General features: G+C 30.9%; 1 protein-coding gene across 1 annotated transcript in view; it reads left to right on the forward strand.

Moving 5' to 3' along the window:
• LOC123657627 (C3 and PZP-like alpha-2-macroglobulin domain-containing protein 8) overlaps positions 1-20,157 on the forward strand; it is a 122,964-nt gene that overhangs the window by 32,541 nt on the left and 70,266 nt on the right. Inside the window, exons 4-5 of the mRNA XM_045593149.1 lie at positions 802-1,025; positions 7,914-8,069. Of these exons, the coding sequence (XP_045449105.1) occupies positions 802-1,025; positions 7,914-8,069 (380 nt within the window). The remainder of the gene's footprint in view (positions 1-801; positions 1,026-7,913; positions 8,070-20,157) is intronic.

Consider the following 20,157-nt stretch of genomic DNA (forward strand, 5'->3'; position numbering starts at 1 on the left):
TTCCACTACTGGGCATAGGCCTCTTTACCCATGTAGGAGAAGGATCAGAGCTTAATCCACCACGCTGCTCCAATACGGGTTGGCGGATATATTCCCTACTATGAGTAACGATCGCTATCAGGTGTACATAATAATAACCGGGACCGACGGCTTAACGTGCTCTCCGAGGCACGGTGGGGAGACCCACAAGGACTGCACAAATACCCAGACAACGGCAAACACCTGTATGGTTAATACAAATGTTTGTCATCTGCGGGAATCGAACCCGCAACCGCCAGCGCAACAGGTACAATCCATGGCTGTGACCGTTGCGCCAATTCTGAAGGCTATTTTTAATGAAATATTGAATTTTTGAAGTAAAGCTTCTGTACACGCGCTTGACTTGGGAAGTAAGCTAGTGAATGCGTAACAAGAGTGTTACGTAAAGTGTGATCCGGTGAGGCGAACTGAGCTAGAGAGAGCGAGAGGTGCGAGCACACATTTACTTTCTCTCTTCCTGTCATAGACAGTTACGTTTCGTATATCTAAGACACAGTGCAGGCCAATAGGCCTGTGCACAATAGTGCAGGCTTATTATTAAAAAAGAATTACTTCAGTCGTGTGATCTGAAGTACACTCGTTTGTATTATGTTTATCTTATTATTTTGACATTTCATATTCTTATGAAGAATAAAGATGTTTAAACTTAAAATAACTTCTTAAAAGACCTAACTAAATAGAGGTGAATACGCATTCCTAGATTTGCCACGTGATCGTAACTAAGACCAATCACCATTAATATTTATATTTACTTGTCATCAGGTGTCCGCAAACTCAGTGCAATCCTGGCAGCCGGTGCACGCTCAGGTACCTGGCGTATCGAGGCCCACTGCGGTGGAGGGTCAGCTCGGGTGGACCTCAACGTTGGGACTGGACTTGGGAGTGCCAGTTCAGCGACCCCGGCCGCTGAACAACATTACGTGGAGTTGAAGTTTGCTGATAGTATGCGCAGGAGATACAAACCTGGATTACCATTTGTTGGCAGAGTAAGTACATATATTTTTTTATAGAATCTTTTCTTAGTAGTACTAGTATTTGTAATAAGTATATTTTCCTGTAAGAATAGAATCTAAATGACTTAGGGCATAGGAGGAAATATTCTGCTCAAAATCTGGAGCAGCCCGACTCTATGGGAGATCAGAGCTAAATATCACTGCTTTCGAGCAGTGTTATGTTCCTGTGGTGAGTAAGACCAGAGCTCCTAGGGAGAGGCATTGAGGGTAGGGTCGGCAACACGCTTGCCTTGCTTCTGGTGTTGCAGATGTCTATAAGCTACGGTAATTGCTTACCATCAGATGAGCCGTACGCTTGTTCGCCGACCTAGTTGTATGTATATAAAAAAAAAGGCTCAAGGTGTGGAGTGATACGAAATATTAAGTTTTAATTCAGCACGACACAATATTAAGTAATTTTCAATTTACTATCTCGATTTGACGTAGAGCTAGGGTTTCCATCTGTCAAAAAAATTATCTTTCTAATCAGTCCTTCAAGTTTGTTCGAATGGTTCATTAAAGTGCGTTTAAAATTATTATGAACCAAATTATATTACCTTTTTATTTTACTTTACATTTATTTTCTTTTATCTAATTTTTTTTTTAATTCAATGACCTGTTTTACTCTTTAAAAATAACATACACATATCGCTAGCAAGGTTATTTAAAAAAAAATGGAAAAAAACAACGTAAAATATTTGTAAGACCTCATACCATTGTCATGGAAACACTGCACTAGCACTGAATTCGGGTTAGGGAAGTCTTACGGTATTTGTGTCGGAATGACAAAACGTGAACATAAATTCATGTGGAATTTAGAATGGGAACAAAAATAATAGTACTAAATATTCGAGACAAGAGATGTTATAACTACAATTTACATTTATGTATATGAAAGTTAAACCTGCTATTAAGGCAAATATAATGTTTCCATCTACGAAACGAAAACCTGATTTCTTTACCGTGTGGATGATTAGAGTATCCTTGTTTGATTTATTACTTATTGTTTCATTCATTTGTTAATTCGTAATATTATATTTGTATGTATCGCTAAAAGAAAAAATGTGTTGATAAGAGTCGGAGCAAATTGAATTCGCTATATTACATATCATACCGGCATCTATTTATTTCTTTGATTTATTACTCATTAAATATTTGCTCTTTTGCGCATGATTCAATAAAAAAAAATAACGAAGTATCTCGACGTAGCAAAATGTGTCTAAAATGACACCATTGCACCTCTAAACTTTCCCCATCCTAAAATCGTATATCGCATGCAAATCATCCTTATCGGCCATAAAAACAGTAGACAAAAACATGACAGTATATTTAATATATTCATACATTAAAACATGAAACGAAGAACGTTCACAGCTTACATTGACAGTCTTGAACAGTTTCAAGTTTATACTTCAAACGAACATGCATCTATTGTATTCTATTCACAAACTCGAAATTAGTATGCATTATATTTTAACAATTACATTAACAATGCAAGTTTTGTTAAAGTTAGCTCAAAGCTAGAACAAAATCATAACAACTTAACTAAAACAATTAGTACTAGTCACTATTCATATATTGTGATTTAAGTGGAAAAGTTTCAATGCTATGTAACTTGCGCTAATTTGCCTCGTTTTTGTTTAAAATTAAAATTATTCGCATGTAGTTTGAAAAGTACGAGTAGTTGCCATTCAAATATTTTTAAATAGTAATATAATAGGAAATTATTTTGAAGTTATAATAAGCAGCAAATATTAACACTTATTTATTTACACAAGCCTGAGATATATCATTAGGTATTGTAACTATAGACTAGCCTATTGGTGCACTGTACAGTAATCCTGCTTTCTACTCCCAGGTTGTGGGTTCGATTCCCACCCAGAATCCGGGTGTGATATATGTATTATAAGTGCATCGAAAAAAAAGCTATAACAGTCGGCTGTTACCTATTACACAAAAATTAAGCTGCTTACTTTATAAAAAGAATAGTACTAAAATTGATTAATAGCTAAAATTAAGGCTACTTAGTTGATTCATTAAGTCTAATTGAAAACTTTGAGTGCTTTTTGATTTATTTTAGTCCGAAGCTTAAGCTCAATTAATATAATGTGAGTTCATAACATATTCACAATTTCAGTAGAACATTTTTTTTTGTTTTTTGTTACATGCGTACTTTAAATATGTTTATGTATATGTTTGTTATATTATTAATACGTTACCTAATTGACTATTTTTGTTTCATTTATAATTATTGAATAATACCTACTTGGATACGTTTGTTCTATTATTTATTTTTAAATATTAAAAATAAAAATTTATCGTTTGACACCCCAAAAAATGCTCATTATACTCGCATTTATATTTTGTAAATAGATTTAGATACCAATACAATTTCAGTAAATTACTTAAATAAACATGATGACGAGGTCTATGCTCAGCGGAGGGACGTTACAGGCTGTATCATATCGTAATTGTACTTAAATAAAAATTACATAAATGACACGTCATACGTGCAATCATACTAATAAATAAGATTGGAATGTCTGTTTGTAATATAAAAATAACCGCTTTTTACTAAATGCATATGGATGTTTACACGGTACACATACCGAAATATCATTTTTTGCAATTTTTGTGTGTCTATCTGTCTGTCTGTTTATTCCAGCTAAAATCTGAAACGGCTGGACCGATTTTGACAGGACTTTCACTAGCAGATAACTGATGTAATAAGGATTAACTTAGGGACTTAACTTACATTTATTTTAGAAATTTATTTATTTTATAACTCTGCGAACTGAACAATAACTTTTTTGTTAAATTCCACGTGGACAAAGTCACGGGCACAGGTAATAGAACAATATAGTACAATATAAATAAGTACCAACCCTTCACGCAGTCATATTTCTTTTATATCGGCGCAGTTCTTCGCACGTGGTTACCCACTACCGTTAACATAGAACTCATATACATTATACTTTAACGTCTCGAATAACGAGGGAAATGTCCTATGAATATAACATTATGTAAGTGACGAATTATTGTAAGGGCCTGTTTACCTGGTTACTGATAAAATTATATAACAGATAATAGTATCCAACATCTAAAATTTTGTGATATGTGCGGTATTTTTATCGAAAATGTAAAACCGAAATTTTTAATTTATTCGGTGAAATGAGTCTACAGTAAGGGTCGGTTATGCTTCATATGGATATAGTTTATATGAAATTTACGTGTGAGATAAACTTTAGTATCATTCAGTGGAACAGATCCTAAATAAAAATAACCGTATTATGGCAAAGATTGGTCAAATATAAATTTTTATTTATTTTTTGTTTTAAATAAAAATGAGTATTAAAGACATTTTTAGTATGGTTATCGAAAGAAATTTAACAAACTATTTTTTTTTTCACAACATTATTTTAACATCTTGGTATAAAATATATTTAAATATTTTCGCATTTCAAAAACCCCAAAGATAGCACTGTGAAATTCAATTTTACAACAAATATGTATTCAAATTTTATAAATCTGAAACACCGATATCACGGAATAACACATTGAGTAGAGCATCTTGTGACGGTATGCGAAACAGCAACGCTGAATCGGGGAGGTGTCACATATATTTGTTTCATATATTTGTTTTATAATATTTTCTCTTCCGAAACTGTAAAATATTATAATTTTACTGTCGTAAATGTGAACTTGCAGCACAACGGCGAAAAAAATTACAATTTGTAATTTATTTATTTTTTTCAAATAAATACGTCGCTCTCAGTCATCTGTCAAATAACCTGATACGATATATACAACTGGCTGACGTTTCAAGTGTAAACGTATGTACATATGGATCAATGATGCCAGTACAAAAATTAAAAATCTTTATAAGATATTTAAAAAAAGAATTTAAGAAATTCGAAAAAAAAAAATGATATGTTATCCTTATTCGTTAAATAGCGTGTGTAGCGTGATGTCGTACCGTATGGCATCATAACTTCTATTGCAGCAATCATAGCTCTGGTTTATGGTTTTTGTGCTGGCGATTCCAGGTTTCCTACTCACGACAGACTCGTATCTGTATTGCACGTATAGATGATCGTCGTAATCTAGGCGTTTGTGCTTGTGTGTTGTGTGTATTTCCGAACCCCTGAGAGAGGAGAAAATCCTCCTGGGGGGCGTTGAGTGTGAAGCGTTTATTTGTTAGGCCAATAGCTAAATCTAAAGAACGATGTCTGACTTGAGTGTGTTCTTTAAAAATAATAGTGTATAAACTCAAAAGAAGAACAAAATAGGTTATCATCGTCCGTTAACTAACGTGTCGCAGTTCGATGCCGTTTCGTATCACGATGAAAACAACTTGGTAAAATAACCAAGTCGATGTAGCAAGCAAAAATATATAATTTCCTTACAGTAAATATTTAGAATATAATAGGATCAAAACCACAAAGAAAAAAGTAAAAAAAAAGGAAAACAAAATAACAACACCCTTACATCGATTTGTATTCTTCGGCGTGTTCCCTTTTATTCTTTCTTGGCAACGTTACAATATAATAAATTACTGGCTGTCTAACGAAGAGGCTTTATATCATGATCCTTTGTTGCATAACTCTGTTTTGAATTAGTGTAACTATCGTGTTTTTGTGCTTCCATGATTGATTGTCTCATTACTCGCAGAGTTTCTCATAATACTGGGTAATTTGAGCGATAAATCCACAAGTTTCTGGATTTAGTATATTCTAACGTTTTTTATACTGTATTATTTATATTTTTTGAATACTCTTCTAATTAGTATTCAAACACAATCTTTTTTGAGACCCTTTGTAGCATGTATGCATAACATTCTTCATCTTGATAAATGTTACTACTTTTGTCTGAAATTATTTAAAAGAAGAGGGTCTTGAATTGGTTCCTTATGATATGAAGAATTAATAAAATAAATAACTTTTGAATTATCCCAATTAATTTACTCAACCTAAACTGATTCAGATTACAGATAAAAAAATATTCAACTATTTTTAGACATTCAGTATTCGTTTCGAAGCTACTTGATAATGTTTAATTACTTCTCCTATTTCATAACAAGACTGTCGGCAGGTTTTGGAGCTAAGCCAGGTCGGGTCGACTAAATGACTTAATTAAGCCTAAGTCTGCGACGAAATATCGTTCACATTTTAGTAACGACGGCGGATTATTTGACGGAACAGGAAGTTAGCTGTGGTTAGAATTTCATAAATATAGCTATTGCTGAAGTTCATTTTGATGATTACTGTGACATGAATATTAAGTTCCGTATGATTTAAAACGAACGTGAAATACATATATTTTATTGAAATAAATTGATTTATATATAAATATCATAATACAGTAAAGCAGTTTTTAACCAAAAATATATATACGTGTGTCGTAATAAATGCATTCAAATAAACAAGTATGTCGTAATATTGAGGTCGAATTAGTTTTTGAATGAGTCAAAACTATTCCAATTTATTTAGTTTACTGTCAAACCAATCCAAATCAGTCTTCTTCTCAGATAACGAGTATGTGCACTAAATGGTATCAACTACATTTTTAGTTACTAAAATTTTGGAGTAATTAAAAATGATGTGCTCGCTACGGAACAAAACACATTACATTTAGAGATCCGAATTGAAATGCTGAAATATTTTCAATTCCCATAACCCGTGAACCACATATCTAGTGGATCTTCTGTTACACTATGTATGTGATACACTTTTTTTACTAATAGACATAAATATATTAAATAACGTATTTGTGTATTTACTATTTGACACATCAAAATTCATGTAACATCATTAAGTAAAACCTCTCATAATTTTGATTTATTAAATATTACAGTCTAGACAAAATAATGCCTGTTCACTTTGCCTCAATGTCAAACGGCTTAACATCTGAATAGTTTAAAACACTTGTTCTATAACAATCGGATTTAATCTGTCGCTCTTATCTTTGTAATACCACGAAACAGTTCACGTACGACTAGTAAAATATAATTATTTTGTTAGTTATTTTATTCCCCCGGTCGAAACGAAATTTCTTTCGATTTTTGGTAGAAGTTTGCTTTACAGTCATAATTTATATTGTAAAATATCAAGTTAACAGAGTAAAACTGAAAAATTTCTAATAAAATATATTTATTTAATGTAAAGAGTAAAGGATATTTTGTAAAAAAAAAACACAAAGCTCTACATGGATTAAATAAATAAATTAAAATAAAACAGTGATAAAAATTAAACTCTGAATTATGGAGCATAATTAAGTGAATAACAAAGAAAAATTTTGGAACTATATAAATGTTATTTTATTACTATTTTTTTTTAATTTTAGAAATAGATTTTAATTATTATTTATTATAAAATAAATCTAAAGTTAAGATGTATAATAATAATTTTCAATCACACTAATAATTGCTGTATTGTAACTAAAATATGACAGATGTTCGAAACCTAATTTTATACTATAGCAAGAATTGTTGAGAAGAAGTCTTGTGACGCTTTTTTGATCTTGCTCCCATCCCGCTCAGTGCGTGTACCGCAATAAGATACTTCGTTCCAAATTGTGACTATGCACCTAAAAACTTTATTGTTGATAGTAAGAGTTGCCTTAGCTTAAAATAATTTTTAAAACATAAAAACGAGAAATCTAAATCAGTTTTGTTATATATCCTAGTACATATCTACCCATCCATTTTATGTAATATATTTAACTTGGAATAAAATTTATTTTAACATACTCCACTAGAGATTAAAGATAATCATGTCTTCGAATTTCTATGATGTTTGGATGTTTATTATTATGTGATAAGATTGAATATACAGTGGTGTTAAAATATAAGTGTAATTATAACCTTTAAATATTTTGTCATAGGTGGAAGCAGTGAGCACGGAAAAGAAAGTTCGAGTTCGGGTGAAACTTTACGATGACAAAACGGACATCTACAGTCAAGATATAGACATGTCCACTGGCGAAGGAGGCTTCATTGTACCCACTGTGATGGCAGATGCTCCATTTGTTAATTTACAAGTTAGTAAATAATAAAACCTAAATTATATAAATCCATAAAAGAACTTGTTTAGCGTTGTCTTCGAAAAATGGAAAAGACAGTAGGTATATGTATGTCGTTGGTTACTAAAATAAAAAGGTATCTTTCATAAAATTTCATACGATAAACTTTATTTTTGTTTAGTTAAACTTAAGTATTACTTAAAATGTACTTAATGAAAAATATGTGATATAAATTCGAAAAAAATATTAAATATTTGAACTTGAACAATATGAAGCAAAAACGAAACGTTTAAAACGGTAAAAGTAAGTACCGTACACATTACCCTTTCAAATCAACAAAATAAATTCCAAACACAGCAAACTTCTACCCATTCGGATCCAAAAAGTAATTAAAGTAATAAAATCAATTCCAACTTGAAATTCGGTGTAATTTTAAAGTTCTGGATCGAATCGACCGCAATGTGTCACCAACTGTTTAATTCGGATCAGATCTATAAAGATCACTCCACGTCCGAATCGGTCGTTCGCGCCTCCGACCTAATTTAGTTTAATCGCCTCATTAATAGGGCTAGGGACTTGTGAAACTTCAATACCCCGGGATAGTAATCGTGATTCTAGTACGGAATACAAATGGCGATATTTTCGTCCATTAAGCCAGCTCGGTATCGTCTTTGCGTTAATCCCGGCGGTTAAAGGAGTGTTGACTGGGATTAGGTTTTGCGGTATATTGACTGAACCTTTAATGATCATTACTTTTTTCTTTATTGGTAGGATAAAATTGAGATTATCGTGTCTTTTTATATTCAATAAAAACAAATTCTACGGAGCGAACCGTAGACTGTTAATGTTGATAACTATATACATATCTACTAACTTCTTCCATAACATTCGAATTTCGAAACTATTCAGTTTAGCGTCAAACTGTGAAGTTTGACAAAGGTTAAATGTTTAACAAGTTAGGCTTTTGAAAATGAAGTTGTGGTAAACCTAACATGAAGTCTCTTTCGTTTAGTATCAACGCAATTAACTGACATCTACAAAACAGGTACCGTTTTTGTATAATTAATTTTAAAATGACGTCAATTCTACAATTCACATCGATAAGACATCAATCTTTTAAACTATACGTCTATATTAAAATAAGGAAGAAGACTCAAATGTTCCTTGAATACTTTGATTCGCCAAATATATTTGCGTATTACATTAATCTTTGCGAATTTTCCCTTTAATCCTCCCTACAAGACACAAATGGACTCTTGAGGAATAGACAGGTATACCCGCAGACAAAATCTGCATTTTATAATATTCATAAGGATAAAGATTATGCTCAAAGATTTGAAAGATTTAACGAAATGAAAAACGCTTGTCTTTATCTCAAATCGCCGCTGGCGAAAAGTAGCCAAATATGTTAACATATTTCTTGGAAATTCTTACATCAAAACTTTGCAACTTCTGGCCCTTATAATGGAGATTTAATTAAGCAACAAAAAAGAGGAATTTGCTTTATTACATTTTACATGATTCAACTTAAGATTACACTCAATTCTTAATTTTTCTTTAATTTTAAGGTAGGTTTGACAACTTTTTTTCTAAACGTAGTACAGGAACTTAATGTAGTTATACATTTATAATAATTGAAAGTTTTTTCAAAAGAGTAACTGCGGAGTTTTTGACGATTTTCCTCTGCATAATCTGCATCCGAATTGGTGGTAGCTTCACACTATTTATAATTAATTCCCAAAAAACAAATACAATTTCGGATAAATTAATTTTTAGTTTTGTTTTTAAAAGACCTACAATACGACTTCCAAGGAGTGAATTGGCTTAAAATTTTTAATAAAAATGCACTACTCGTACAAGCAATTTTAAAATCCATCTTTCTAACGTCACTCTAGGAAAGCAATTACTGAGTCGGGAGTGGTTATGACATAGTCATCATGCAAATACATCGCTGCTTGAACGGGATTGGCAATCCGGCTAAAGTGCTTTTAGTCCTGATAACTATCTTATGAATTATTTCACTAAACGCGATGATACAGATACCATGAAATTATTATAAGTTTGTTAAAATATCAATGCGAAATAAACACTTATGCGTTAACTGACTGTTGGTTTGCACTTCACAACACACTGATTCGTCTTAGGGTCAGCTGTGACACAAGCATTGTCAGAAACAGTACTAAGAATAATGTACCAGACTAATTCTTTGACATATCCGTACTAATTCAAATTTCAATTCAAATAATTAGTTGACGCCCCGATTCATCTTTAAAATAAAATAATGTTGTTTCTGTTCACCCTACAATAAACAAACACCATACAATTACTTATTGTTACAATTATTTATTATATGGTAAGAGTACAAATTGTGCTTATGTTAAATCCAAATACGTTACTAAATTTTATAGAGTAAAAATTTTATCTTTATAGATTATGCGCTTTATTGTCAGTTAAAAGAGAACATTTTACTAAATAACTGTGTTTGCTGACAAACGAAAAAAATCCGACTTCAATTACATCGACAAGTAATACAACGTAGGTAGATGAAAAAATAGTCAAGTAAATACGCATTATCAAAAATTACTACAAAAGTTGTAATCAGATCTCGATGAAATTTTAATGTGACCATATGATAAACATCGGCTTTCGATTAAATTAAAAATCGTAAAATCCAGTAAAAAGTTATGTGGATTTTCGAGGATTTCTCTCGATTTCTCTAGGATTCCATCATCATATCCAAAGTTTACCACACTTGGGATATTTCCTTTCCAACAAAAAAAGAATTTTCAAAATCGGTTCATAAACCACGAAGTTATCCACGAACATACAAATATACATATATGGTCGAATTAAATAACCCCTTTTTTTAAGGTAGGTAAAAATATGTATGCAGAATAAACATCAGAACGATCTCTTCCAGATAACCTCAAACATGAGAATACATAAAGTTCAAATATTAAATACATCAATCAAGTGTACGTTAACGTATTAGCTTTGTGTTCATCTCAATTAGCATGGTTATTAGCAGTTAAACGTGATAGAGACAGTGGAGATTGGTTTCAATTACAGTGTTAATCCAGAGCAAGGATAACCAAGTTTCCCGGTTATTCGACGCCATTATGGTCCTACGACAGGTTTCCTTATCTGTAAAGTTACCACGTAAACATATTATAACAAAGATCGCTAGTTTGATTAAAGTTTTAGGCCTTATTGCTTAAAGATAAGATTCATTTTAGATTGTTTCAAATTATCTTGATAGTTCATTGGTACGTTATTTATTATTGGTGTTACGAGGTGATAAATAGTTACTGTTTTAAAGGTATAGCTTTATCAACAATTTGAGAAATCCTGGAGATTTTTGATGTAATTTAAAACAGATTGCAGCTGGTATTTCTTTACTGAAAATTTAGAAGTTGTTTTTGATTTTAATTTTGATTTTTTACTGCTGTTTCGTTGTCAATGGTATAATGTCAATTGTTATTATGCTTTTTTATAAAAAAAAATGGTCCTAGTTTTTTCCTATCGGTTCAGAAGTATATTATTACAATTTATTATTCCCATGGTTTGTTCATGTTTCTTTGCACCTGTTCCAGAAAATTGTTTTTGTGTTTTATCGACAAACATTTTTAAAGAACTTCCAGAACAAGTTCCATCGACCAGATAAATTATGCCAAGCTAAAGTCAAATAATCCCATGGTCCATTAAATTTGTTGAAAGCGCACGTCTTAAAAAATCAGTACTAATATTTTTATATATAATCTTTTTTAGTTTTATGTAAGGCGATCTTAAAATTCAAAATGTTTAATATCTACCATTTTATTTTTGTGTTACCCACACATTAGGAATTCTAAACATTTTTGAATATCATATCAAAAATTAACCGCTCCAGCAGGGTTCGAACCCGCGTCTCCCTCCGACTGTCCGTGTCGGCGCTCTAGCCAATTAGGCTATGGAACAATGTACCCGCTAGATCGAAATTTTTGATATGATAATTTTTATATTCGGTTTAAGCGAACCGTGGCGCCGTCTATAGTGAGCTCTTTACAGAAACCTGTAACTATTCAAAGTTTCATATTACAATGAAAATCTTTGACAGGAGACGACACCATGCTATTTTTATGTTTCTCTTTTTTAATCAGCTTCATTCAAAATTCTTATTTATGTTAGAAATATTATAGCATCGTACGCAAAACTGGCACAGAAAGTTTTATTGCAACATAAGCAAAAACTTTATAGGTCAGCCACAAAATAACATCATTAAATATGACGGCCCTTAAGTCGGGAGTTATTCGTTGATCAGCTAAAATCTGGAGCCAACGTCGAAATGCGAAATTTTGGCAACGAGAGCAGTCGTTCACTTTAAATAAGTCCATTATTGGATGGTTTCAGAACTTTTGAACACGATCAAATAAGATGGTTACCATTAAAAGAACTTTCTATCATCAAATTTGACGCCCGTAGGGGTCTAATTATATCGATCGAACTCCATCAGCCTAATAGCCTTTTTATTTTCTCGAATATCGACCTAAGCGAGTTTTTTTTCTCGTATTTCTGAGAAAGTTTTTACCTTAATTAAAGGTACGGTATATATCGTTTTTTTTTTTTGTAATTACTCTTATTGAAAATAATTATAATAGCATTGGTTACATGCATTTTATTTAAAGATTGCAGCTTAGAATTGATTAAGTAACGTTTTATTCTGAGTACCAGTTTATGTGTCTTTATAACTCCTTCGTAATTAAAATTATCTGAAATGAACCCTCTTTTTAGAAAAAAACAGTCAATAAAAATAAACTATATTTGTTTGGGCAACTTAGTAAATATTATAAAAATACCGCAGGTTAAACTTCTTTAAAGATTTTTGATTTTGAGGTTAAAACTTAAGTGAATAAGATACAATAATGATATACTTAGGATACAATATATTGTATGAAATCTTCATTTCCCGTATAGAAAAGTTCATTTCGCAAAGTCTTAAAAATCTCATTAATATTAACAGAAAATTGTCTCTTAAATGAAGGCGATATTCATTACAAAATTTCTAAAACAAATTGAATATTACATAACAATTTATCAAACTTGCTAATAAGAACTGTTATTGGAGTGTTTCGTTTCATTGAAAACTAATCTCTATAATTTAATTTGATTCTCGTCGGAAAACCGACACGTGTCTCAAAGAGTTAGCTAAGCTGAAATTTAGTTGGAAATCAATTCATTTCGTGGATTTTCAGACTGTGGTCTAACCACGGGATCATTAATTGAAGTTGAAGATTCACTTTGAACGGACAAACTTGTTTGTCTAATCCATTACTGAACATGTGTATAAATTTAAAGGTATTTTCTTTTATATGTATATCATAAAAATCTCATTCGTTTATACTAGTTTTCATTTTGTTAGTATTTTTTTATTATTATTATTAGAGTCATAATGATATTTATGAATAACATTTCTCTATGTTTCTTATTCTTCATTCCGATATTAAAGATTTGACAAATATTAATTTTCTTAAGAAACAATATTTGTCAAATCTCTAATATCGGAATACAATAATATTACTATGAATAATATTATGCTTTGTATTTCATAAAGAAGCAATTTAAGAGCAACAGTACCAGCAATGATATGTGATGAATATTTCATGTATGAATTAAATAGAAATGCTCTGGATAGTCGACTTTAGCTAAGCTTGGGGATTAATAGAATTACTCTCAGGGTGGAACTTTGTACATGATGAGAATTATAATTAGGATCGACACATCGAAGAAGTTGTGCTCGTAATGTTAAAATAGGTTATATGCTTATTTTCGCTATTTCACAAATCGATCAAAATGTCACAAAATGGCAAAAGATTCTATGTAAGATGGAAAGATGTGTTCGGCATGAGCATCGACATCAACTCAATAAATAACAAAGACAGCATTAGTTCTTATTATTAATTTTATAAGAATAATTCTTAATTTAAAGATATCAGACTCATTTGAACATAAAATTACCATATCTGTCTACCATAGGTGATCCACAATAAGAAGATATATTCTTCCATAACTCCAATTCCGTTTAAAATATGTATAATTATAAATCTATCTATCTATACTAATTAATGGATAGCCGGTTTTGTTCGGTTAGATTGCGAAAACTAATAAACCGATTGGAATACATGATATATGATATGTTGGTGATAACTTATCGTGTAAAAAAAATTTGGACGGACAGAGGTCGCTAGTCACTTATAAATCAATATTCTGATTCAGTTGAATTGCCGTAGTTGTAAATTCGTACATGGTATTACTTTAGTACAGTGTTCTATTGACTATGATACTAATCTCGTCCAGCTCACGAGATGTTCGTAAGATAACCGCAAGCAAGTTTGCTGAATCGGTCCATGCCAGACTAATTTCATTAATCTACGCTGATTGGATTTGCTTAGCCGAACATTCAAATTACGTTTCAGGCTTCCAATGTTTTATAACACTTTTAATTTAATTTTTAAGTTTTTATTATATTATGGTAAGAAAAATCCATTTAGATTATTTTAGCCTTTCTTTGAAAGATATTTATTGCATAATATAACAAGATCAAATTTTACGAAAAAAAATCTACGAAAATGTTTAGTAATCATTGCTTTAAGGATAGTCATTTGAGTATGGAACCATACAAACTATAACTACACATTGTTTTAAGACAATTTTAGTCGAAATGTGATATAACCAAGTGCGAAGTCTTATATTTTAGATACGATATAGTAGTTTACGTCTTAACAAGTTTTCGAATAGTCCATATCTCCTGCAAGCATTTGTGGAGAGTTTAACTGCTTATACAAGAATTAATGCCAGACACTCCCCTAAATAATTTGCAATTTGCTAATGACCACTTAAAACTGATTTATTAGTTAAATTATAGCGAATTAATTCAGTTTCACGGACTTGTGGCTAAGTTTTGAAGATATTTTATTAACTTCGTACATTTATGTTAGGAAATAAAAATTTCGCTAATAAACTTTAGTGTATTAGTTCAACGTAAATTACGGAAGTTAGGTAGTTAAAAAAAGAACTTAAAATAAAATAGTTTACGAACTTTTTAAGTGTGTTTTTTATTTCTTTAAATATGAAAGTAAGAGATACACAACAAATAAATAAATAATAAATATTTCATATCAACCTTCATTGCAACCTTCTCCTGTTTGGAGAAAGAGAACTATGCCCAGCAGTGGGATGTAACAGGCTGAATGCATAACATACACACGACCATATGTTCGTACAGTAAGCAATTTAATTCTCGTACTGTAGCCGACTGACATCTCAATTTTTTTTCGATAAACCTACATATAAATAATGCATAATATACAAATAAACGTGTTTATTACACCGAGACTCAGGTTTGAATCGAAGCCACAACCCCGGAGCAGAAAGCAGAGCCAAACACTGAGCCACCGGGCTAGTCATAAAGTAATACAGATATGAACACAGTTTTAAAACAATGAAAACATTACCCGTCGAATGTAAATGTAATTTCGAAAAGTTTGCCAAAGATTGAAATTTTATCATCGTTTGTTATGTTAACAAAATTAATAAAGAAAACGAATTTCAGTTCCGCAATACCACTTTTCTTGGCTCACGACCAACACGCTGCTACGTTTCAACGATATTTTTTTTTAATTTTAACCTTTTTATAGGCAAAGCGTATTCATTCGCTTCACAAGAATAACGTTTTAAAGTACCTGCTTAGTTCTACATTTTAAGCTGTTGTAAAATTTTAAATATAGCTATCAATCGTACCTATCTCCTTAATTTATTTCTTTCCAATTTTTGAAAGGCTTGAGTATGAAAGTTATTTCAAAATCGTTTATTTAGTCTTATTTTAAACAAGGGTACATACACATTGTATTTATAACCTAAAACTCACGTTTTTATCTGTGTTTTTTCACATCCCACGGGGATTTCGGATCTTGTACTATCTACGAATACCAAAATTCACTGGAGGCCATTCTGTGTTTTTACGAGCAAAAGTGATATATATTTTTCATACACCTGCACACCTTCACATATATACTTTTAATAGGTGATAGGATTCAATCCATTTGAATCAATAAAAAAAAACATAAAACGGAAAATTCGATTTAAATCATCACATAAAATTTATTGAAAATAAAATTTGTGTCCGTTACATACGTGTAAGCTTAGCTAATGTTATCAATGGCGTTCACATGCGTTTTCAATTGATACTTCATTTACAGAAAATGTGCACTATTCTATAGAATAACGAGCAGATTTTACTCGTAAAACTACAATAGTTGTGTTTTATTGCCAGTGTGTATAAAGTTTTAAAGTTGGCGTACGCTCCAAGCTTTAACATGGCAAGTTCGGTCCGTACTTGGTAAGCATATGTGTTTTCAAAAGGCGTAACTTCTCCTTGCATATAAATTAATGTATTATTTTCAAAAAGTTTCTTATACACTTCAAAATACTTTGTAACAGGAAACTAAGACTTCAGTTGAGTTGTAATTGGTTACTAATCCGTAACAGATATGGTTTTAAAGTTACATTAAAATTTCTTAACTCAGGATGTAGGTGTTATTACATTTCATTTTTAAAATTAAATTACCGTGTTTTAGGAATATAAATTGCATAAATTGCATTGTCTCTGAATACAAAGCCTGTACTCACAGTTATAAATAAATAATAAATAAATAAACATCTACACGATACACACACGGTCGTCTGTTCCTAAAGAAAGCAACTTAATGCTTGTGTTATAGGTAACAGACGACTGGTATAGCTACATTTTTTTTTCGATAAACATACTCATAAATAATACATATATAAATATATAAATAAATATTTATATTGCACCCACACTTGGGGTGGGAATCGAACCTACAACCCTCGGAGCAGAAAGCAGGGTCACTAAAAACTGCGCCAACGGGCTAGTCAACCTAGTTGCCTGTTAGAAATCGCTTTTAGTGTTTGTTATAAGTCTTTACAATGATGTTCTTCAAATAAAAATTAAGTTCTATTATTACTATATTTCTCTGTTTGTTTATTTTAACTTCGACTATCGGACCCGTAGTTTTTATTATTCTTAAAAAGAGATTTTTAAAAATTGTTATATTTAAAAGTTGTGATGGTGGACCAAAAACTTTGTGACTCTCTTTTAATGCAATCTCACAACCATCGACACGTTCTGAAATTTTTATTTTTATTTTAGTTCCATCACTCTACTTCTAGCACAATGCTTTTAAAAGTCTGAAAATCTAAAAACGCGAGTAAGCGAACGCGTATCGTCTAGTCGCTGAAATAATCATTCATTGGCCTGACCAATCAATGAAACCATAACATAATTGAGATATGAGACATGATTTGACGCTAAATTGCATTTGTACGGTTCTCTATAGTTAAGGGATCAATCTGAACATCCCTGACGTCACGAAATTTAATCACATTTAATCAATATCGTGATACGTGACTTGTGACAAATTGTCATTAGCAAACTCACCGACTTACCGTCACAAACGATACGATCCTACAGTGAAGGTAATTTCGTGGTTGTTAATATTGTGACATATAAACATATCTCTAATTTATGATGGTCTCTTTTACTATTCAGGTTTATAGCTTTTGATTTGCAATGATCCTTCAAATTATAACGTCAAGGATTAGGAGCGAGAGAGCGGTCGCGGTTTTGTGCTTGTATTGTTGTGTGTATTGTTTGTTGTAACGTTTTTCTCTCAAAATAGTGACTTAATTTTTGTAGAGATATTCAGAGGCGTTTTTGTATGTTTGTAAAAATATCCATTTCTATACTACGTGTATGTCCTTGTGGATCTTCTTATCGAGCCTTGAATAGCGCGTAATCCTGTCAGTTGTTATTACAAAATCCTAATAAATCCACAGTAAACGCTTCAGCCTGTAGCATTCCACTGCTGGACATAGGCCTCTTTCTCCATTTAGAAGGATCGGAGCTTAATCCACCACGCTGCTTTACTGCGGGTTCACGGAAGCCCATGAATCCGCGAGGTATTAGGAACAATAACATTCCTATGTACCACTAAAATGATTTTAAATATGGAATAGATAATAATCAGAAACAAGCTGATTTTTATACTATGTTACTATTCATTATCTAAAGGATTTAATACTTGAAAATTTTATAAAACTACGGCAGTTCACACACAGTTCTTATTTAATTTTGTATTAGTTGTACTCAGGGAATACCCTGAATCATCTTTGTAGCGCCTTTAATATTATGAACCGTGAATAGCCTTTGAAGCATATAAAGAGACATTTTAGCACAAAGTATACATACGTGTACACAATAGCATCGTATAACTAAACTTGTATATATATTATGTTAGCCTTTGTGTAAATTGTGCACAGGAATATTTCGAGCATACGTCGCAAACTAGTTGCGATGCGGTTTAACATATTGTTGCATAATTTTAATAGTTTGGTGACGTTGTTTTAATGAAGCTTTTATTATATAATTGAGTTTAAAATATTTTAATTTATTTTAATAATAAATTTTCTTCAGTTATTAAAAATTATGACTAAATCAAAGAAAACTTTTGTTACTATTAAAAATATATTTCTATTAATTCTATATAATTTATTTACTTACCAAAAGTAAATAAAAGTTAAAACTAAAATAGAACTTGAGTCTCATAATATATATTTGTCTTTTGTTATTACTTTGATACAAATATTTATAAGAAAATTAAATTAATAAATCTTTATTCTAAAATTTTTAATAAATTCTTTTACATTTTTACCAAATATACATTTTTACAATAATTATATACATTCAAAAAAAAGTATATATAGATATAATTATCTGTTGTATGTTATATTAAATAAAATATTAAGCCTGCCTTACGAGAAGTAGACCGTATTTTTTATAGGATTTTTTTTCTTTTATTTATGTCGGTATATATAATATAACATTAAATATATCACAAAGATTAAAAGTCACGTTAAAGTTTCTATCCGGTTTCATTCAATACACCGCAATAAAGTCGAAGTGAAGATTAAAGGCAAATGACAAATCAAATGACAAGTTACTTTATTCAAAAAAGCTTGAAATTTTTGTGTACGTACGTTAAAATATATACTTAAACATTCCTGGTTCCAAATTACCCTAATTTACTAAAGAGGAATCTTAAAATTCAAGTCATTAGACTGACGAGATTTCGAGGAGTTACGCAGACTCTTTTTTAAAACTTCATCACCTTGGAGTAAGGTGAAAGTTAACGTGATTAAGCCGAGGGTAGGTACGTTTATATTGAATTAATTTGTTATTTTATGTTGTCATCCATGAAATAGTATGAGTGTAAATTAGTAAAAATTAACGTGTATTTATTTAAAAAGATAAGGTGAAATAATATAGTATAAAATAATGTAGACTTTCAAGTATTAGATACCTTGCTATCGAGGGAAATAGTTTCTAATTATAATAGATTAAACAATATGTCATTACAATGTTGGGGAATGTTTGTTAAAATAGAAAATAAAAATTAACATTAAAAATTGCTATTCAATATTAATGTCAAGTCGGTTTTAGTGGGTTAAAATATTACTATATTTTTATATTATAAATATTATATCATAATTCAGTTACGTCCTTAGTTACCGGGTATCTTATGAAAAATTTCCAGCGTTAACAAAATATTACTCGGCCGCTGGCTTAACAAGTGAATGAAAATAGTAATAGCAGTATTTAGTTTACTTAATTTACATTATTATTGTTTAACCACACGGTTAATTAATCACATAACAAAATAACCACATGCTTTGAGTAAAATAATCGACATTCTTTATTTCGTTATGATTTATTTTCTGATATATACATTTACAGAAGAAAAGCATAGCACGAACTCTTTGATAAAAAATTGCAACAGCTCGATGGGCGAAGTACTTAACTCCTATAGAAAATCACAGCCAAGTCGTTACTTTGATATATAAAATACCCATGGTTTCTGAGAAGAAAAAAAAAGCAGCTATCCAGCTCTTATAGTTTAATTACAAAGCGACCTTTAAGGTCAAAGTTTACAGATTAAAGGGGCAATTACTGAAAGTAAAATATCTTAAGTTCGCTAAATGACAAAATAAGTCT

Source organism: Melitaea cinxia, chromosome 11, assembly GCF_905220565.1.
Source record: "Melitaea cinxia chromosome 11, ilMelCinx1.1, whole genome shotgun sequence".
Taxonomy (NCBI): domain Eukaryota; kingdom Metazoa; phylum Arthropoda; class Insecta; order Lepidoptera; family Nymphalidae; genus Melitaea; species Melitaea cinxia.